Raw genomic sequence first — 22579 nt, forward strand, 5'->3', positions numbered from 1 at the left:
GTTGAGATAATAGGTATAAGTATAAACATGGACACATGGACACACAGGAAATGGGTACAAATAAAGGGGGACAATAGGACAGGGACAGTAGGCACGCTGGTGCGCTTATGCACGCCCCCTTACAGACCTCTTAGGAATGGGATGAGGTCCACACTAGACAGTTTGAGGTTGAAGCTGTGACGGTTTGAGGATGTAACAACAGAGTCAGGTAGGGCATTCCAGGCATTGACCAATCTGTTGCTGAAGTCGTATTTTCTGCAATTGAGCTTGGAATGGTTTATCTTGAGTTTGTATCAGGGGTGGGTTCCTGCCAGTTCTAACCTCTTCTATAGAAGAGGTTCCACAAATGCTATTGCCATTTAGAACAGGTTCCAGCTCCCTCCCCCCGCCCATCCGCACATTATCAAGATGAAGAGCGAGAGAAGGAATTCTTGGAGTTGAAGTCTTAAAGCTGTCAAGTTTGAAGACCCCTGGGTTTTTTTTTTCTAAAGGGTTAGGGGTGCAAGGGTCTTGCACACTTCGATGCCAGAGTTCCTGAGCCAACATGACTGGAGGAGGAATTCTGGGAGTTGAAGTCCACAAGTCTTAAAGCTGTCAGGTTTGAACACCCCTGGTATTTTTTTTTCTAAAGGGTTAGAGGTGTAAGGGTCTTGTAACTTGACAGCTGTAAGGCTTGTGTGCTTCAAATGGCCAGAGTTTCTGAGCCAGCATTTTGGTTGCTAAGTAAGAGCATTGTTAAGTGAGTTTCACCACATTTTACAAGTTGGCCACTCCCACGTGGTCACATGGCTGGCAAGCCACTCCTACCTGGTCACATGGCTGGCAAGCCACTCCCACAAAGCAGGCCACACCTACAGAAGAGGTTCTAAACAATTTTGAAACCCACCACTGGTTTGTATCTATTGTGTGTTCATGTATTATTGCGGTTGAAGCTGAAGTAGTCATTGACAGGGAGGACATTGTAGCAGACAATTTTGTGTACTACGCTTAGGTCAGACCGTAAGCTGCGTAATTCTAGATTGTCCAAGCCCAAAATTTCAAGCCTGGTGGTATTCTGTTGCGAGCAGAGGAGTGGAGTGCTCTTCTTGTGAAATACCTTTGGAGTCGCTCAATCGTATTGAGGTCCGATATACAGTGTAGATTCCAGGCAGACAAGCTGTATTCAAGAATTGGTCTGGCAAAGGTTTTGTATGTCCAAGTTTGCAGTACAATATCAGCAGAGAAGAAGCTTTGCAAAATTAGGTTAACAACTCTTAATGTCTTATTGGCAATGCTGTTACAGTGAGGGGATCTACCTATTTTGCAAGCACCTGAGGGCAGGAGAAGAAGTAACGGGTTCATTAAAGAGAGATCCAACCTAAAATTAAAGAGAAATTTTAAGTCAGTGAGAAAAATTAATCAGTAGAATATCTTACCTCTAAAAGTTGTGGGTGCTCCATCACTGGAGGTTTTCAAAAAGAGACTGGACAGCCATTTGTCTGGAATGGTACAGTCTCCTGGTTGAGCAGGGGTTTGGACTAGATGACCTTCAAGATCCCTTCCATCCCTATTACTGTATGTTCTATGCATTCTTAGATTTTTTTTTTTCTATGCCTTGTTGGACCTTTCTTCTACTTTTCAGGAGGACAAACATTTTTGCCTACATCTTGAACTAACCAGGTTGAGAATATATATTTACCTCTGTTTGAAAACTGTTGGTAAATTTTCACTTATTATAGAACGTATGACAAAGCTGTTACCTGATGCTTATAGCAAAGTTTTGTGCCCGTTTCATTTCTCAGTCACTTTCTGGACATAAGTCAGCATGATTACAAAGCAAAGTTATCATATTCTTCTCCTAATGTTGAATTATGTCAATTTCTGTTCTGTTGTGTAGATATTAGGCCCTTTGAAAGAAGACGAATTAAATACCAAGGACTTTGATTTGTTAGAGACGCTAACTCTGAATACAGCAGCTGCAAAGATTAAAAGTCTTGTCAAGGAAATGGGGGTTGATCCTAAACGGTAACTTATTTTGGAAGGTTTTATAGTGAAGTGCATTTTGTGGATGTTTTGCCACTTATAAGTGACACTGAATTTATCTGGGTGTGGTCTCGGTGTGGAAGACATTGCAATCATTTCATAGCATCTTTAATTACTTTTGGTTTTATTGTTTTTGTTGCATTAATTATATCATTTTCACATTATCCTGTCGGTGCTCGAACCATGAGATAGGCGGCGTATAAATTTAATAATAAATGAATAATAAAACATTATTTTTTGCCTCCCAGAGTTTAGAGTTGGGCAGCTTAAAAAATTCTAAATTAATAATATAGATCGGCAAATTACATAAGTATAGAGTCTGAATGTAGTCTTAAGTCTTTGAGTCCCTCTGTCATCCAGACTTGATAGCATGAGAGAAAATCATCTTGCAATACTAGGCTTTATATTTACATAGACATAAATGGTAAAAATTGATTTTTGGTAGTTTTTGATGACCTCAACAGTTGAGGTTAGTTTTTGTTGGAGCACAAATATAAGACTGAGATGGATTTTAAAAGACCAAGGATGACCACTGTTATGGTCTTAGGAAAAAAAATGATTTTCATTTTCTATGCCTTATTTTGGGCCTTTCTTCTATCTGTGATGGATTTGTTATTTCTATTGTTATGAAAGCCTCTCAAAAACATATTTTTGTTCTTTAATTTCCCACATTTTATTATGCTATCAACATTCAGCATTGCCAATCTTCTTTGGAAGTCTACAAGATTGTGGTGGTGTTGCTTTTTGATATTTTATGACATTATTTTAAGTGATTCTTCCATTCCTAAGTTATATCCAGTTCTTTTCTCTATTTTTTAAATAGTGGCAGTAATTTAGTGATGCAAGTGAATGCTCTTCTTTCTTCTTTGCCAATAACTGATGACCGTCAAGATGTTGAATTTTTCAAAGACCAACATAGGTAAAAATAGTAGTTCTTTTTTTTCATGATAATTCAGTTTTATGAATCATGACCAGGTAATTAACAGTCTATTCTGTTTGCAATATTTATTGCTGCTACCATTGCTACTACCACTGGGGGAAAGTTAATAAAGATTAACTTTATTTAAGTAATTTATATTCCACTTTTCAAAGAGACATTCATTGAAAAAGACTGACAAGTGATGAAATCTTTAAATACTAAAATATTTAAATATACAAAGACCATAATCAAAGTGATTAAAATAAATTTATTTCAAGAAGACTGTGCATATGTAACAATTTAAATAGGAAAAATCAATTGGACATTTCCTAAAGGTCCAATTCAAAAGAATAAGACATTATTGGAAAACTGTCACCCAAAAAGTTTTTCTCTCTTTGTCTATTTGTTAAGAACGAGTTGTCTAAGAAGTTTAAACAGTGTTCAGAATTTAAAATGAATATTCTTGAAAATTCCTTGTATCGCTATATTTATTTACAAAGTTTATTACTGAGTGTCAGTTCTTACTGTGTTTCTGCAAAAATAAGACAGGGTCTTATTTTCTTTTGACCCGAAATAAGTACTTGGCCTTATTTTTGGAGAAGTCTTGTTATTTTTGAGGTGCAGGAGGCTGCTGCTGTGTTATAATATTTTTGGGGAGGGCTTATTTTTGGGGAAGGGCTTATTTTAGCACATATACTCAAAAGCCGGATTGGGTTTATTATCCAGAGAGGTTTTATTTTCAGGGAAACAGGGCAGTTTCTCCAAAACTACAAAGGGGAAAGTATCGGCCAGCTAGATCAAGTTCTCAAGTTTGCCAAAATGTAAGAATGAATAGGAGGCAGTAGGCACTTGAAGTTGCTCAGAAGAACTGGGGTGATTTGGGTGTCTATCAATAAGAATGACAAGAGCTTCACTAGAGCTTCACCTTTGTCAAAGATTATCAGATTAAGATAAAACTCTTACCTTTTCATCTATCCCAGACCTCAGTTTAAGAATGACCATTCTCTACAGATCATTGATCTATCAATCCTATTATCGTTGCCAAATCAAGATTAAAATTGAAGACCTTAAGACAAAAAACCAAAGGGTGTTATAATTCAAGGATTGGGGAATAAGTAGAAGGAGGGTGCTCACAATAGATCTTTCCTCTTTCCTGCCTCTCTAGGGGAAATTGCTTTCAATGCATGCTTTTATTTTCTCAAAATAAGTGGGCACAAACTATTACACAGTATGTGTTTTTCTAGTGGAACCATTCACTTGAACTGCTTCACTGGTCTGAAGATACCAGAGATATATTCAATGAAATCCATCCATTTGTTGAATCAGGACATGTTTTATTAAGTAGCTTATAATTGCAAAAGGATAATACAGTATATTTCTCATGAACATTACATCTTCAAATCATATATGCCTTTAAGGTTGTTTTGTTCGATGTTTAATGTGTCCCCTTCGCCTTCTCTACATAGCGTACTGAAGATAAATCCAGACCTAAGTGAACCCTACTTTGATGTTGTTGGTGTTGTTGATCCACTATCAAGAGAAGCTCAGAGGTTATCACAGTTATTGATTGTAAGAGCACACTGTTGTCTTGTGCATTGTGGTGACCTTAAGCCAATTTAACATTGTTTTCCATATAATGTAACTGTTTTATTTAAGATCTTTCTTGAATTGGTAATTATTTACTCTGAATTGTATATATGATGTGATGAGAGATCTAGGTTAAAAATTACAGGGGGACACTTTGATATCCTCAGTAATCAATTTTTAAAAAATTAAATGTAAAAAATAAAGTAATGACAATAGATCCATCAACCAGCTTTAAGCAAGAAGAAGCAGGATAGAAAGAACATTGGAAGTTTGAATGCTAGAGTTGAAGAAGACTTCTGAGTCATACCATGGATGACTAGGAAAACAAGCAAGTGGACTATAGATTTTCAATCCATAGTTCTCATTTATGGCAGAAATGACCAGGCTTATATTTTGGACATAATGGAAAGATCTGATTCTTCGGCAATGATGGAATACAAGAAGGAAAGAATTACCAACAGCCAGTTAATGGATTTAACTACAATGGCCGTGTTCCCTGCTTTTGAATGAAGGGGCAGAATGGACACAGTTCATTCGTGGAGAAAGTCTGTCTATGGGGTCACTAAGGCTTTGATGGCACATCAATCAATCAGTTGATACATCAGCATGACAGCAAATTGCAATTTGATGGCCTTTCAGAAAAGTTCCCCTTTATTCATCTTCTGGAAAGTTACCAGAATCACTTGAGTGGATCACACGGCCTTCAGAGGACACCAGGTTTAGTGACCTGCAGATCCATATCAGCAAAACATAATGAATAACTCAGTTTCATAGCAGAGTGGTTGTGTTGACAGTATCTGATAGCAGAAGAATGCAGCCTTCATCCCATCCATCTCTTATAGTGAGCAATAAACAAGGTGCTTCTTTTGATTTTAAGATAATAGAATAAGAACTGGCCAATGCCATAGTGGCAGATGAATTCATTTCTGCTTTTTCCAGTTCTTGAAGCAACACATAAGAATATGAACTGGCAGCAAACAGCACTCCTTACTAGCACTGATGATGCTACCTAGTTCGGGTAATGAAGCATTTGCAAGAAAACAAGCAAGCTCAGAGAGTACCAAGGACTCCTCATTTCAACTCTGAGCTACAAATATTCTCCTTTATTGATAATAAACTTTAATAAGCAAAAAAAGCAGGTTCACACTGTCTCCTACCCTATTGCCTAAAGGAACATACTTTTTTTTCATTTCCAATGTGAGCAGTGCAGGTTTCATTGTTGTAGTAGAATACAAAATATAAAAGCAGAGTTCTACTACTCTTAAGCTGAGATCAATACTTCTGACTTCACAAGGCAGGAAGAAATATTAATCCCTGCCTTCTACCTAGAAGACCTGTTAGCCTTTCCTGTTTGGTTCATTTTCCTATGTTCAAATAGGTGCTTCACAGTAAAGCTATCATTTCTCAAACTAACTCCATTGAAGGGGTACTAAGGATTCTTTCTACTAAGATTTAATTCCTAAATAATGTTGTTTATTAAATTGTAAATATGTATAGGATAGAAGAAAGAAGCAGAGACATGTAAATTTGCAAAGTATGTATTTGTTTTATAATTTGAAAAATTTACTTAAATTAAAAGGATAGAATTAGAAAAATGGCAAAAAGTTGCAGAAGATTTTAATATGGGAATTGTTTTCATTAGGTGCTTGGTCAGGTTGTCAACATGAAGCTGAGGCTGTTCATGAACTGTAGATCAAACATATCGGAAGTACCCTTGAAAAGGCAAGTAACTTCAAGTTTATTAGCAAAATAGGCACAACAAAGTGAGAGTAGTGTCAGACCTGCCCCAGCTTAGACTTTTAGGAAAGAAAGACCCTTGACTCCATTTGATTGAAGTGATAGGTTCTTTTACTAAAGTTAAGTGGTTGCAGCAAAATTAAAGCTAGATCTGAGTATTTCCGCACAAAGATTACACTCCCCCCCGACATTCTCTGGCTCTCCCCCCATGACCAGTTCATCAGTGTCCAGTAGGATGCCTTGAAGATGTTTTGGGAATGGTTCAGAGCTTGGCAACTCTCAATGCAGTTTCGCATTTGGTTCCCAAGCCAGGTGGCCTTGAAAACTGGTTTATGTCAGTTTGGCACCTCTGGTTCTTGTCAATGTGTATCCCCTCTCCCACTGTTTGTCTTCTCATTCCCAGACCCACATGTTACTACCCCAAATTCCTTCTCCTTCCCTTGCAATTTATGGCAGGATGCCAGCGAAGTGAAGAATCTGGAGATGGTGGGCCTGATAAGTAGTTTCACAGACAGTCTTTATTGGTGAAATGGTTTCATGTGTGATAATATGGTTCTTGAAACATAAACACATTTTCATTGTCTCCAGCATCTGTATCTGGAGGTCATTTCACTAATATGATTTATATTTAGAAGCAGGTAGAGACTTGGGCAATCCAGTGTAATTTCTTCACCTAATTTGACTGGTCCTCTTATTTTGAACATTTCTCCTGGTCCTGGAAATTGATACATAGAATTCTCAACCTTTGTAACTAGCTCAACCAGGAGGAAACAAAGAGAAGAGAAACAGAAAGAGAGGGGGAGAGAGAGAGAAAAACAGTGGTGCAAACACTACTATCATACTTTCTGACAGTCCTTCCCCACAAAGGAATGGGATTATGACAGAAGAAGTTCTTCTCCAAGTGCATAGAGAATCAATTTCCCTAGCCTCTTTCCTATTCTCTTCTTGTTGCAATTTTCTGAAACATCTTTGCTGTTTCTTCTCTAAAAATCCTCAGTTCCGTTTTCTCCCCTTAAATGTTTGGTCTTCCCATTTTTCCCTATGGCTAAGCCAACAACATTAACCTGCCTTTTACTTGAATCTTCTATGCAGTATAATTGCACTCTTTAAAAAAATAAGCTTTATGCCAGTGCTGTATATTTTATTTCAAATAGGAGGACACATGCATTTTCCTGGCAAATGTTGTATCTTGAGTTGGATATCTTGCTTCCCCAAAAGCTTTATGACCTGGATTGACAGTGAAGAAACTGTCTTTGTCTAATTATTAACACAATAATTAGAGCCCAATTAGACAGAGCATTAGAAATTAAAAAATAAGAGCACAGGAAAAAAAGCCCACTCAAGTTCCTTGTAACTTAGAATGGTTTGTAATATTACACAATTACTTGTCAAACAATATCAAATGTATGAAATTAAAAGCAAAACATTTGGAGGATTCTACAAATCGTTGTGCAACCCTCTGAAATGCTGTTTGCTTTTTTGTCTTCTTAATAGTTATATTTTTGCCTTGGTTATAGCTTTTACCGTTTAGTTATGGAACCAGAACTTTCTGTGGGGTCCAACAATTTCTTTCCTCTTTCACCTGGAGCAACCTTCCTTGAAATTCCAGAGTCTCTTCTTCTGACACTAAACATGGCAACTCCAGAAAGTTGGTTGGTTGAAGCTGTGAGCAGTTCTTATGACCTTGACAACATTCATTTAAAAGATGTAAGTACATCTTGTACGTGGTGTACACAAAGTTGGAATAGACCCCCCCCCAAAAAATATTTTGTTTCACTTTTTAGATATTTTAGGGCTTGTATTTTTCTTAAAAACTTTTATTCCAGACATGGAGAATGCATCATGTTTGAAAAATACTTACCCTGTTACCTTAGCTACATTTATTTAAAATGGTGCTCACACCTCTGATAACAGCTTAGTTGGCAAAATAACCAGAAGGTAGGAATAGAATTTGAAGGTTATTTGTGTGTATAAATTTATTGGCTGCCCAACTCCAGTGTACAGCTTGGCAGCATACAAAACTAGAAAAAAGATAAAATCAGATAGACAGACTCAATGATCTGACAAGCAGTAAAATCAACAATACAAAACAGAAGCCTTCAACAAGCCACAAACAGGCCTGAGACCAAAAGTAGATTTTCAAAGCTTTCCAGAACTCCAAAAAAGAGAATGTCTCCTTATCTCTCTCTCTCTCTCTCTCTCTCTCTCTGTCTCTGTGTCTCTCTCTGTCTCTGTCTCTCTCTCTCTCGTGTGTGCGCACGCACAGTAAAAGCACACTTCCCAGATCCAACAAGAGGACAATATTGAATGGAGCGGACATGCTGTGCACCCACTTGGCTGAAACAATTTGCTACAAGCAGTCTTGTGACATCCATATTTCAGATGATGTTACTCACTCAATCTATTTATAGAGAGCTAAGATACAGCATGCGGTATTCTTTTTGCCCTAATTTGGTGGCAATGAATCCCTGAGGGAAATGGCCTCTTAGGCTATTCGTTCAGAAACCTTGTTCAGAAACCTCAAATTTTTTTAAACTACTTCATTACCACCAAGATTGATCCTTACATTGACCAGGAACCACAATCACTACCCACACCAACCCTGACTCTCCTCAGTAGTTCTAGCTCTCCTTTAAAGACAAACATTTCCCATTTACTGTGGCAATTGTTACCTTTGCTGAGTGAAGAAGATCATTGCCATTGGAACAGATGCAGCTTTAAAAATAACATAATTATTGAGAAGGATACATTTTCTCTCCAAGAGTCCAGAGTGAGATAAATGCCTCTGGTACTTAATTTCAGATATACAAGAAAACATCCAGCCACAGATCCTTTATTAGATAGATTGTATACGCAGTGGCTCAGTGGCTAAGACGCTGAGCTTGTCGATCAGAAAGGTCGGCAGTTAGAATCCCTAGCGCTGCGTAATGGAGTGAGATCCCGTTACTTGTCCCATATTCTGCCAACCTAGCAGTTCAAAAACATGTAAAAATGCAAGTAGAAAAATAGGAACCACCTTTTGTGGGAAGGTAAAGTGTTCTGTGCGCCTTCGATATTTAGTCATGCCGGCCACATGACCACAGAGATGTCTTCAGACAGTTTTGTAATGGAGATGAGAATCATCCCCTAGAGCGGGGCACAACTAGCACATATGTGCTAGGATAACTTTTACCTTTATAAGCACGAGCAACAATAATACATCTGTGGCTTTAGCAAGTATAAGCACTCTGTGTATGGCTATGTCCAATACTTCCGATTCTTCATACGTATCTTTTCAATAGAATATGCATTTTCACATATTGGAACGAACTCCCCGCAGAGATTCGGACCCTCTCCAGGCCTTCCGTAAAGCCGTTAAAACCTGGCTGTGCCGGCAGGCCTGGGGTTGATGAGTTCCCTTTCCCTCTCGAATTGTGTGACTGTTGATTGTCTTTTAAATTCCCTTGTACCTTCTTTGTTGTATTTCCTATGTGTTTACCTTCCCCCAACCCTTGGGTTTGTTAGCCGCCCTGAGTCCCTCAGGGAATAGGGTGGCATATAAATAAAATAAACCTTCAAACCTTCACAGGTAGAAGGGGTGGTTTCAGCTGAGTATGAATTGGAATATTTGTTGCTGGAAGGACATTGCTATGATGTGAGCACCAGGAAGCCACCTCGGGGATTGCAGTTCACTCTCGGAAGAAGGAATAATCCTTTCAAAGTCGATACCATTGTGATGGCCAACTTGGTAAGTGCTGGCTAAGGCAGGACAATATGCATGGTGATTAATGCAAATGCTCATTGTTCTCACCTAATATGCCTGCTAATATTATTAATGGCGTGATCTATTACTGTTGGAATCTTATAGTTTGTCTTGCCAAGAAGGGATTGTTTATGGAATAAAATCAGAGACATTAAAAACTGAAACGGAGGCATTAAATGCTTAAAACCTATGCTTGTGGATGCCACTTTTAAATTAGGGAAGTTGGTAATCTGAATTAATAAATTACATGACATCAGAATATTATAATAAAAGATACGATGTCACTTTAACCATGTCATTAAATATATCCTGAGCAGGCTATCTAAGAATGGTGTAACCATATTATATGGTTGTCAAACATGATCGCGTCACATGACGTATCGTGACATATGACATTTTTTGCTTTTGCGGAGATAGGGTAGGCGTTCCCTGCGTGTGATGCATCCAGCGCATGGGCCGCCAGTTTGACAGGCCTCATTGAATCAGATGTTGTAATTGTGGCGCTAGGATCACATGCCTGTCCTGTTCCCTAAAGTCTTGAGTATGGTCTCCAGAGCCTTTTGAAAACCTGTTGCAAAATAGCAATATCAATAGCACTTAGACTTATATACCGCTTTACAGTGCTTTACAGCCCTCTCTAAGCAGTTTACAGAGTCAGCATATTATCCCCAACAATCCTCATTTTACCCACCTCGGAAGGATGGAGAGTCTGGTGAGATTCGAACTGACAAATTGCAGGCAGCCAGCAGTCAGCAGAAGTAGCCTGCAGTACTGCACTCTAACCACTGCGGCACCGTGGCTCAAATGGTGGGATTAAGGGCTGTTAATACACCCTGTGCACTGAATGGCTGATTTTAAGTGGTGCATGTCTACAATGAAACATTTATAGTTCATATGTTTTGGTCCAAGTCGAGAATGATACTGTTAGCCTCTACACAGACTGAAGTGGGTCTAAATGTATAAAAAACTGCTTAAGAAATGGAAATGGAAAGTTACAGTCTTCTTGTGATTGAAATAGGGGAACACATTCCCCCAGTCATTGGCTGCCAATGAAAAGAAAAGCAGCCTGTTAATAGTAATATCTGGAAAATCTACTTTCTCACCTGACGTGAAAGAGATTGATCCTTTGATTCAAGATCCAGCATTAGAATCTAATTTAGATCATTTCTTCTTAGTGGTAAAGGTTCCATATAGATCAAGGAAACTGTTCAAGTTCCCACTCAACCTTGGACGTTATTTTTTTTTTGTCAGAGAAATCTCTCCCTCAAGACTTTTGTGTGAATAATATGAGGAGAGACCATGTTGAACTCTTAGAGAAAATATATAAATGTAATAACTAAAATACAAAAGAATACTAAGACAATGCTTGTGCATGTATTTGCCTTAGTTAAGAAGCAAAATCCAAGCAGAAAGAGTAGATTTCACCAATTGTTTGGCATCTGTGTTTGAGGAGTTATTTCCTGGTATGAAGTTCCTAAATCTGCTAAGACTTTTGGTTTGTTTGTTTGTTTCCTCCCTTTGCAGGGATATTTTCAATTAAAAGCCAACCCAGGGTCTTGGATTTTGAGATTACGTGAAGGAAGATCTGAAGAAATTTACGAAATATTTCAGTAAGACATAATTATAGTCTAACAATTTTTAATGTAAAACGTATTTTATGTTGACTTGAAAATAAACTAGAGGGGGTGAAGAGAAATATATGAGATATTCTTAAATATTTACAAAATGTGAGGGGGTATACTCACTTCTGTGATATATTCTATATACTGATACATGGCTCTCTTATGAGGAAAAAAATTCAAAATGGCAGTGAAATCATGCATATTTTGCAGTGCCCAAAAGCCTTATTCTTTTAATAATCCCAAGAACCTCATTCTCAATTCTTTTCTTCATGATCTTCTTAAATCTAAGCCTCTTGATGATTATTTTCTTCATGATGTGTTTTTCTACCATTTAGGTTTTTTGACTGAGGGTGAGGGGGCTGTGAGTGTGGCAATAATTACAACAGTAATTATTATATCTAATTTTTAGTTGAAAATAACTTTCTTTCCTTTCCAGGCATGAAGGAACAGATTCTTCTGAAAGTCAAGAAGAAGTTATTGTAGTATTAAATAGTTTTAGAAGCAAAATCATCAGAATCCAAGTACGTACTCTGGCAAATTAAGATTGAAATGCTTAGATGATTCATAAATTAAGTCAACATTGAATGTGGTTAATAATAGAAATTGCTGACCGTTTTGTCTGTGCTGAAAATATTGTTTGGTTGGATGTGTAGGTACAGAAAAAACCTGACAGTGAAAATGAAGATCTCCTGAGTGAAGTAGCAACAGAAGAGGAGGAGGATTCTGTGGGCAGGTAAACTGGTTGGACTTTACTTGGGTCTTGCCAAGAAACATGGTCTGTGGGGAGCATTTCTTGTTCATTATCTCTGTGATATTATTAGATGGGCTCTCGTTCTTCAGGTAAAGAATGATCTTATCCTATGAAGGAAGCTCATTCTGTTTTTCTCATTCTGTTTAGCCGAACACAAAACCTGGGAAAACCAAAATAAGCAGAAGCCTGGGCTTTTCTTGGGTGCAGTAGATGGAGGATGATGATTTGTATTTGTATTTGTATTTTATTATTTGTATGCCGCCCTTCTCCGGGAGGACTCAGGACAGCGAACAATTCCAGGGGGGGGGGGAAAAGGGAACATAAAAAGACAAAATACAAATAATAAAAGTAGACAACAGTCGCACAACCATACATGTTGAGAGGGGAGGGAACTCATCATCCCCAGGCCTGCCGGCAAAGCCAGGTTTTGACAGCTTTTCGGAAGGCCTGGAGAGAGGTGAGGGTCCGAATCCCTGCGGGGAGTTCATTCCAGAGGGCCGGAGCTGCCACAGAGAAGGCCCTCCCCCGGGTAATAGCCAGGTGGCATTGGCTGGTAGATGGCACCCGGAGGAGGCCAACCCTGTGAGATCTAATGGGTCTGTGGGAGGTAATTGGCAGCAGGCGGTCTCTCAAGTACCCAGATCCAATACCATGAAGGGCTTTATAAGTTACGACTAGCACCTTGAAGCGTATCCGGAGACTGATTGGTAACCAGTGCAGCTCGCGGAGGATAGGTGTAACGTGGGTGTACCGAGGTGCACCCACAATCGCTCGCGCGGCTGCGTTCTGGACGAGTTGAAGTCTCCGAATACTCTTCAAGGGCTGCCCCATGTATGATGATAGTGGTGGTGATGGGGAAGCAGGAAAAAACAAATGCTCGGGGATAGAATAGGGGAAACCTGCCTCAGCAACAATAACTGTGAGAGGGAACTAAGTGTTCCTAGTGAACCGTCACTTAAATATGAGCCACCAGCGTGCTGCAGCTGCCCAAAAACCCAAAGCTGCAGCAACAGAGGACTAGCATCAAAATCACAAGAGGCAATAGTACCACTTTATAATGCACTACTGAGACCACACTTGTAATATTGCATCCAGTTCTGATCACAGCAATACCAAAACATTGCTGAAACCCTAGCAGGAGTGCAGAGAAGCGAAAGATGAGTCTGTAGCCTATGATGAACAATGAAAGGAACTAGGTATGTCTAGCCCCGTGATGGCGAACGTAAGGCATGTGTGGCATAGGTGGCACGCAGAGCCCTCTCTGGGGGCATGCAAGCTGTTGCCCCAGTTCAGCTCCACTGCGCATGTATGTGTGACTCCCGCCAGCCAGCTGACTTTTGGGTCTCTACCATGCATGCGCAGGGGTGGAGCATATGCAGGAGACACATGTATATGCATGGGGGCAGGGGGCCTGCATGCGCAAGAGGTGGTGGTCAGCACTGCATACTCTGTTTTTGGTCCCAGGCTTTGGGGAGGCCTACGAGGCACAGGGGGATCACAGATGCATGTGCAGGGGAGCGTGGCGGGGTCACATGTGCATGTGTAGGGCGGGGTGTGCGGGTGTGTGTGTCACGCGTGCATTGCATTATGGGCATGCTTTTGGCTCATGATGACAAAAAGGTTAGCTATCACTGGTCTAACCTACCAAAGAGAAGGACTGGGGTGGAATGATAGCTGTCTTCTAGTATTTGAGGGGCTGTTACAGAAAATGGGGGTCGACTTATTTTATAATAAGATCTGAGAACAGGAAAAGAAATAATCTTTGGAGACTCTTTAAAGAAAGATTCAATGTGGAACTAAGGGGAATTTTCCTGATAGTGAGAACATTTAATCAAATTGGGACAGCTTGCCTCGGAGATGTGGGTGCTCCATCACGGGAGGTTTTCAAGAAAAGATTGTGCATCCATTTGTCCATAGTGGAATAAGTTCTCCTGCTTGGGCAGGGGATTGGACTAGAAGACCTCCAAGGTTCATTCCAGCCCTGTGAGTCGAGTTGTGGCTAGTTGATTTGAGTCGAGTCCAGTTGGCATTATTTTCAACCACAGGTTCTGATTCACAGCTTCTCTTGGGAAGAATATCCCACACTTTGGTAAGGTTTGGTTTCAGGTATTGCTTTGAATTAGGATTTGATTTTGGTATTTATATTGCTTCAATCCCAATAACTGTATATAAGGATTGTAAATCATTCTTGTTTTATTAGAGTACCATGGAAGCTTAGAGACAATAAATGCAAACAGACTTTGGAGAATATATAAATTGTGCATCTAATAGTCTTTTTGCTTCTGAAATGATCTTTTTCTTTTTTCTTTTTCTTGTTTCAGTAATGCTAGATGATCCCTTTTATATGTCTTAAATACAAACTGAATAAAATATTTTTGAAGTTTTACAGGACGAACTTGGAAAGCAGATCTGGAGAAGAAAATGGATGTATTGAATATATTTTCTGTTGCTTCTGGCCATTTATATGAGCGTTTTTTAAGGTATCTGAAATATTTGTGTGAAAGGATTGTTGAGTGATTACAGGGTGCCTGACTCTGTATATTCTTATGTACTTTAACCTTGAAAGTGATGAAAAATACTAAATGTAGAAGATTTGAATGTAGGGAATTTATTTTGTTGTTTTTTTTAAAGCAAGATTTGAGTATTTAAACAGTCATATTGATTTTTTTCTTGTTGAAAAAAAGTTATGCAGGATCCAACCTGGGTTAGTCACCGGGACCAGAAGTTTATTCTTCCGAACTTTTGGACTCATGCTGGAACCTATCCTCAGGGGAAAAAAGTTATTATAAAGTTACTTTTTGATATCTCTGTAAAATAATGCACATATTACTCATGAATGCTATGAACCTCCCAAGGCACTTGTCATTGATTATTCTTGTTTTATTATTATTTTGTTTTGCAGAGTTATGATGCTGTCCGTTCTACGCCACACAAAGACACCAGTAAAATTTTGGTTTCTGAAAAATTACCTTTCACCTACATTTAAAGTAAGCACAGTATTTCCCTTTTAAAATCCATTGCAATTTTAATCAAGACAGATCTTGGCTGTTCTAATTGCAAAGCATCAATATCAGTTTTGGGTTATTTAAGTATGTTTTGGGAAATCCAGTTCTGGTTTTTATTTTACAATAGATTAACTTAAATAAGTAACTTGCAATAATAGTAGCTGTAATTTTGAACTTTTGAAATAGTTTGAAGTTTTGAGGTAGTTCTAGTTCTGATCATAAAAGTACTGTGTGCTTATTTCAGTAGTTTGAATCTCTTAAGCTCTGTTATATCTCTACTAGCCCTATCTAAAGCAGAGGTGTACTATATTTTGCTGCTTTATGCAAAGGATAATCGGATTTCCGATTTCATGTACAGTGTTCGACTGGAATGATACGGACCCATCATATCTTTAGTCTGTTCAGTAGCTTTTCAGATGTTGGACATTATTCTGTCTTCACTGATGTTCTTCTCCCCAGTTTTTGTCATGTTTGATGACTCCTGTTGCTTCAGGAGGTTGATCCTACCTTAAGTGCCTCACATAACTCTTATTCCCTATATGGCTTTACTCATCCCTGTCAAATTTTAATCAAGTTTTCATTTTTTAAAAAAATTCTCACTAGTTAAATGTATACTGAATTGTTGTTAAAAGATATGGTGCAGTGGTGGGATTCAAATTTTTTTTTACTACCAGTTCTATGTGCGTGGCTTGGTGGGTGTGGCATGGTGGGCATGGCAGGGGAAGATACTGTAAAATCTCCATTACCTTCCCACTCCAGGGGAAGGATACTGTAAAATTTCCATTCCCACCTCACTCTAGGGAAAGGTTACTGCAAAATCCCCATTCCCTCCCGATCAGCTGGAACTCAAGAGGCAGAGAATAGATGGGGGCAGGGCCAGTCAGAGGTGGTATTTACCGGTTCTGCGAACTACTCAAAATTTCCGCTACCAGTTCTTCAGAACTGGCGAGAACCTGCTGAATACCACCTCTGATGTGGTGTATGTTTATACGTATTTAAGTTTATGGCCTCATTGCCTTATTGTTTATTGCTTTTGCCAGAAGGCAAAGCGCAGCTGCCAATCTGCTCCTTGAATAACTGCAGTTATGACATGTATGTAGATAACATGAAAAGCCATCGGCATCGTACAGATAAAATGTCATTCATGATTGCTAGTTTAATTATAGATTGTAATCATATGGATGATCTGAGGGACAGAGAAGTTGCAAAAATTAAAATTAAAACCTGTAAAGACAGGAGTTCTATTCCCAGGAAAAATAAAACAATTCCAGCAGATAAATAAAACATTTCCTCTGAAAAAATCTTAATCATGCAGTATTGCCTTTTTTGCTTCTGACCACATTGAATTAATATCCAGTCATGGGACACAATAAGTGAGACTCTGTATAAGCATTTTTCATGTGACCTTGACCGATTTGTTGTGCTGGGAACAATGAAAATAGAACTTGCCTTGTCTCAATGTCTGTTTTATAGGCACTTATACCTCATATGGCTAAAGAATATGGTTTTGATTATGAGCTTGTGCAATACAAATGGCCACACTGGCTTCATCAGGAGATAGAAAAACAAAGAATTATCTGGGGTTATAAAATTCTCTTCTTGGATGTTCTCTTCCCATTGGCTGTGGATAAAATAATATTCGTTGATGCCGATCAGGTAACAAGACATATTAAAATATGGTATTTATGACAGTTTTAATTGACCTTGGTTTCCTTTATCCATGCTTAATTCTAGATACAGTGGTACCTCGGTACTTGTCCTTAATTGGTTCCAGATGATTACTAAAAGCAATGAGTGCCAAACAAATAAACCATGTGACTTATCACATGACCCTTTGTTTTGGCTGGGAAGGACTTCCTGTTTGCTCCTTTTCCTATGTCAGAAATCTTCCCAGCAACGCTGACTTCCTGTCCGCCCTCTGCAGCTGTCCCCCCACTTCCTTTTGCAGCGCCCTTCCCGGCATGGCCGACTTTCTGTCTGTTCTCTGCAGCTGTCCCCTTCTTCCTATCACAGCTCATCGAGTACCAAACAAATGATAAGTACCGGGACAAATTATCAAGTCAAAATGTGTCGAGTACCAAATTCGATGAGTTTTGAAGCAGTCAAATACCATACTCTGTGCCATTTGCTATCTTATGTCATTTGATTTCATCAGTTGGGGAAGTTTGAATGCTTTCTTTCTCCATGCATTCAGACAGGCCAATTCTGCTCTCTCATTTTTTACTTCCCGTTTAACATATAGTCTTGGGGTATCCTGGTGACCTCTCTTCCTAACCAGTCCAACTCTGCTTAACTTTTTCAAGATCAACTAGGAACTTTGACCTACTGTTATATAAAGTTATAAAGTAAGGGTATTTTTTCCCATGTAACTTTATCAGAAGTTTAGATAGAAATGAAGGTGCTGATTTTACATTCCAAAGGATTGAAATATTCCTGGTGGCACAATTAAGGGGTCATAATACTATTTCAAAACAGTTTTGCGTATAAACTGTATGTGTGGTTCATCACAATTAGATTTTCATATTCTGGTGTGTATGCCTCTGAAATAAGTTTTGAGTTTTTGTATGGGAAGGATAGGCAGCCTATTGACACACTCCTAGATGCTAATTTGTTATTTAATAACATAACCCAATGACCCAACTGAACTTATTTTCAGATATATGGTGGATCATGGAAAATCTATCTTAATAAAATGGGTGGTTTAGAGATATGGAAAATAAAAAGCAGTTGTAATCAATAACTATTATAACCAGGAATTATAGCCCCTTCTTTATTTTCTCCCAATATTTAGATTGTAAGAAGTGATCTGAAAGATCTCCGTGATCTAAATTTAAGAGGTGCACCTTACGGTTACACTCCTTTCTGTGATAGTCGTAGAGAAATGGATGGCTATCGTTTCTGGAAGTCAGGATATTGGGCTTCACACCTTGGGAAAAAGAAGTATCACATCAGGTAGGAAAGGCATGCAAATCTGTTTCACTTCTGTCTCCATGTGCAAATTCATAGCTTTTATTGTTCTGTCAAAAGTTATGCATTAAAAATCTCACTGAATGGGATTCCCTAAAGGACATAGCAAAACATAGAAACATCATGCATTTCAACCAGTGATATTAGCAACATCTTGATAATAACTCATTTTTCAAGGGCAAGAAATAAGCTCTAATGCTGTAATGTTGTAATCTTTATTGTATTTTTGTTAGCGCTTTATATGTTGTGGACCTGAAGGTATTCCGGAAGATTGCTGCAGGTGACAGACTTCGAGGCCAATATCAAGCACTTAGCCAGGATCCAAACAGTTTATCCAACCTAGATCAGGTATGCTGTAGTCCATAATATATGCTACTAAGAAAAAACTGTTACCCAGCATTTCATCGGGGTTAAAAAGTGCTGAATTGGCATATTTATAGAGACCTGCTTGAGAGATGAGTGAAGCCTCATGTTGCTGTTTGATGTCTTAAGACAGGGCAGGCAGGTATGGGATTCAGCAGGCTTGGACTGGTTTGGTGGAACCAATTATGCTTTTGCGTAGTTCGAAGAACCAGTAAAATCGACCACTGACTAGCCCCGCCTGCCCAGCCCCACCCTGCCCTATATATTATCTTTTCTTCACCATGTGGTCCAGACCATCCAGCTAATTTCCGTGCTTCACCTGCTCTGCTCACCAAAGGTTAGTATGCCGGCTGCTCACCACCCGCCGCCCGCCTCAGGTTGTGGCCCAGGGACACGTCATTCTTGGCTCTGGCCTTGCCCTGGAACCACCACCCACTTACCGCCCACCGTGGCCAGGTCGGGGAATGCACCATTCCTTGGCTCCAACCTTGCCCTGGTCTCCGCCACATGCCGCCCCCCTCCCCCTCTGGCCAAAAGCGCTGCAGGGGAGATCTTGCAGGCATCCCTTGCCAAGGCTTGGTCGATCGTGAAGACGCTCTAGAGGAAAGTGGTGGCCCACAGCTGCTAAGTTTCACAACAGACACTCTCTCTCCCGGTAAGAGCAGCAGCAGAGAGAAGCAGCTGCTGCCCCGGAGAACAGAGATGGAACAGAGTAGGCCCCGAAAAGCTGCTTGGTCGACCCTCACCGCATGGCGGAAGCCACACATCCGCAGAAACTGTGCGCGCACACATGCACACATACTCACATTTTTGGCAAACTGGTTGTTAAGTGGGTTGAATCCCACTCTTGAGTGTAGGGATACTGTTGATTTACTGTCTGCCCCAGTTGAGGTGATTTTTAGCCAAGCCCTTAACTACTGTAGCCTATTTTTTGGGAGATTACTGTCCATGCCAAGGTTGCCATTGAAGAGTGCCTCAGAATTAATGTCTACTATGATAATCTCAAGCCTGTTAAGAATTCATCTTTAGACCCACACTTGCATCACATTAGATTTGGTTTAGCTGCTGCCAATGAAGTAGTTTTCTTTAACTCCATTACTTGATTACAGTGGTCACAAGTTTTGTTCTCCAATGTACAGTAGAACCTCTGGTCACAATCACTTCTGACCACGATCAAATTGGGTTCCGACAAAAAAATTGGTCGCGATCAAATATGGCCACGGCCGATTTCTCCTTCCGTGCCATTTTTGGGCGTAAGCGCCAAATCGGTTATGGAACAAATTATGGTCGTGACCAGAGTTTCTACTATACCTGCATTGTCTGAGCTTGAAGGCAATTGTAATTCAACCTGCACAGGAAATGCCACATTGGGTACAATGGACAGCATACTGTTTTGCGAATAACAGTTCTAAATCTTACCTTTTTAGGATCTTCCAAACAACATGATTCATCAGGTGCCTATTAAATCTCTCCCTCAAGAATGGCTGTGGTGTGAAACCTGGTGCAGCAATGAATCCAAAGAAAAGGCTAAAACCATTGATCTGGTGAGTGGGTGTAAAATGGAGTGAAGTGAGGAAGAGCTGCTATAAGTTTCATACCAGCATTTTTCCTCAATCCCTTGGAATCCTAATATTTGTGAGCCAAAATTCTGTCTCCATTTTTGTTAGATGTAAAAGTTAACAGCTGAATCATGGAAACCATGAAATTGGGGTACGTTGTGGGTCCTGCCTGAATTTGCCGCATTAACAGGATTGATCTCTCAGAGCATCTTGAACTACTGTTCCGTATTTCTGTTGCATTTTGTATCCCATAGCTTGGAGGAAGAGGGAAACAAAACCTGATCATACATTAGCCCATACCAAAGAGTCCTCGACAGGTAGTCCTCGACTTACGACCACAATTGAGCCCAGAATTTTTGTTGCTGAGTGAGAAATTTGTTAAGTGAATTTTGCCTCATTTTACTGCAGTTGTTAAATTAGTACCATGGTTGTTAAATGAATCTGGCTTCCCCCATTGACTTTGCTTGTCAGAAGGCTGCAAAAGGTGATGAGTCTGGAACACTGCAACTGTTATAAATATGAACCAGTTGTCCAACAATCAAAGTGAAATCGTGTGATCATGAGGATGCTGCAATGGTCTTTAAGTGTGAAAAATGGTCATAAGTCACTTTTTCAGTGCTGTTGTTGACTTTGAACGGTCACTAAATGAACTGTTGTAAGTTGAGGACTACCTGTACAAGCAGATGCTAACTGAGCAGTAGCTTTGTGGATACTTTGCATTTGATAACAAAAAGTGGTTATTGTAACATCAAGGAACACAATATAAAGTGTGTTATATTGTCTTTTTCCATTTCTCTATCTAGATTTCTGTTTTATTAATTTAATTATCAAAGATTTCTCCCAGCTTCATCTCCTTGCCCTTTGTAAATTGTAATTCTGACAGTTGGGAATGAGCCAATCCAAATAGATGGATGGAGATAGATAGATAGATAGATAGATAGATAGATAGATAGATAGATAGATAGATAGATAGATAGATAGATAGATGGATGATAGATAGATAGATAGATAGATAGATAGATAGATAGATAGATAGATAGATAGATAGATAGATAGATAGATAGATAGATAGATAGCTGTGGGTTCCACAGAGCTGGTGACAGTTCTTTTTATAAAAGGAATGCTTTCTGCAGCTTAATAGAGTAGCATGACAAGTTATTCTCTATAAAATATTAATATCTGATTTTTCCCGTCATTTGTATGATTGCAAAATGATACACACTTTAGAACGGTGAACCGCAGCCTTTTGGGCACCAGGGACCGGTTCTGTAGAGGTTTTTCCGTGGACCCAGAGGGAGCATGGTTTCACATGCAGCCTGCAGCCTGTGGATGGGGCTTCACTTGTTTGCGCGGCCCGGTTTCTGGCATGTCGCGGCCCAATTGCTGGTCCACAAACTAGGAGTTGGGGACCTCTGCTTTAGGAGTTTATTTCAAGAAGCTGGGAAGCTCTCAAGGTTTAAGTCCCGTGTTGGCCAATAGGAAGATAGCAGAGACTTGGAAAACCAATTTGTTTCCCTTTCTCATCTGTCCTTTGGAGTCACTAGAAACAGAAATATTCTTGATTTACCTTAGGATTTTTTACATTCTGGATTAATTATCTCACACAGTCCATGGAATATCACATTTCCGATAATGTAACTCATTTACAACTCCACTGTTTTCATTTTAATACATGTATAGTTCTTTTCATGGTGATTTTTCTTTTGTAGCGATAGGGTTTCAGTTTTCGGACTTTAAATCACAGTAAGCTTTTTTCCTAAAATATATATATATATATATATATATATATATATATATATTTCAGTGCAACAACCCCAAAACTAAGGAACCTAAACTAGAAGCTGCTATCAGGATTGTTCCTGAATGGACAGATTATGACTCTGAAATACAGAAGCTAATAAATCGCCTCAGAAAGGAGAAGACAGACGGGACCCCATTTCATCCAAAAGGTGAGACAAAAGGAGAAACTTCTGTAGCTCATGAAATTGCTCAGGGAAGAGAAAAGGGTGGATTGGTTTTGTTTATCTGTCTTGAAGAGGTAACATTACATGGAGATCTCCTCTAATGTTGTCTCCATAATCCTATGCTGTTGGTTGGATTCGAAGGGTTGGCCCCAGTGGTGGGATTCACTTACCTTCCCTACTGGTTCGCAAATGTGAATGTGTGCGCATTAGCTTCACTCACACGCACCACCTTCTGTGCATGCACAGGTCGCGCATTACATCAGGGTGGGTGGGCGGGGCCTCCCATAGCCACCGCTACCGGTTCGCCCGAACTGGAGAGAACCGGCTGAATACCGCTTCTG

General features: G+C 39.5%; 1 protein-coding gene across 3 annotated transcripts in view; it reads left to right on the plus strand.

Moving 5' to 3' along the window:
* Positions 1-22579, plus strand: part of UGGT2 (UDP-glucose glycoprotein glucosyltransferase 2) — a 67453-nt gene that overhangs the window by 40490 nt on the left and 4384 nt on the right. The window contains exons 23-38 of one of the 3 annotated variants that reach the window (XM_032226364.1): positions 1877-2004; positions 2846-2941; positions 4408-4510; positions 6171-6250; positions 7783-7972; positions 9834-9992; positions 11532-11617; positions 12066-12150; positions 12283-12362; positions 14762-14860; positions 15283-15367; positions 16859-17041; positions 18177-18337; positions 18586-18700; positions 20143-20259; positions 22079-22223. In XM_032226364.1, coding sequence (XP_032082255.1) covers positions 1877-2004; positions 2846-2941; positions 4408-4510; positions 6171-6250; positions 7783-7972; positions 9834-9992; positions 11532-11617; positions 12066-12150; positions 12283-12362; positions 14762-14860; positions 15283-15367; positions 16859-17041; positions 18177-18337; positions 18586-18700; positions 20143-20259; positions 22079-22223 — 1912 coding nt within the window. Of the gene's footprint in view, positions 1-1876; positions 2005-2845; positions 2942-4407; positions 4511-6170; positions 6251-7782; positions 7973-9833; positions 9993-11531; positions 11618-12065; positions 12151-12282; positions 12363-14761; positions 14861-15282; positions 15368-16858; positions 17042-18176; positions 18338-18585; positions 18701-20142; positions 20260-22078; positions 22512-22579 lie in introns of those variants that run through there. The other 2 variants (XM_032226363.1, XR_004256160.1) reach the window with 2 other exon arrangements.

This window comes from Thamnophis elegans, chromosome 11 (assembly GCF_009769535.1).
Source record: "Thamnophis elegans isolate rThaEle1 chromosome 11, rThaEle1.pri, whole genome shotgun sequence".
Lineage (NCBI taxonomy): Eukaryota > Metazoa > Chordata > Lepidosauria > Squamata > Colubridae > Thamnophis > Thamnophis elegans.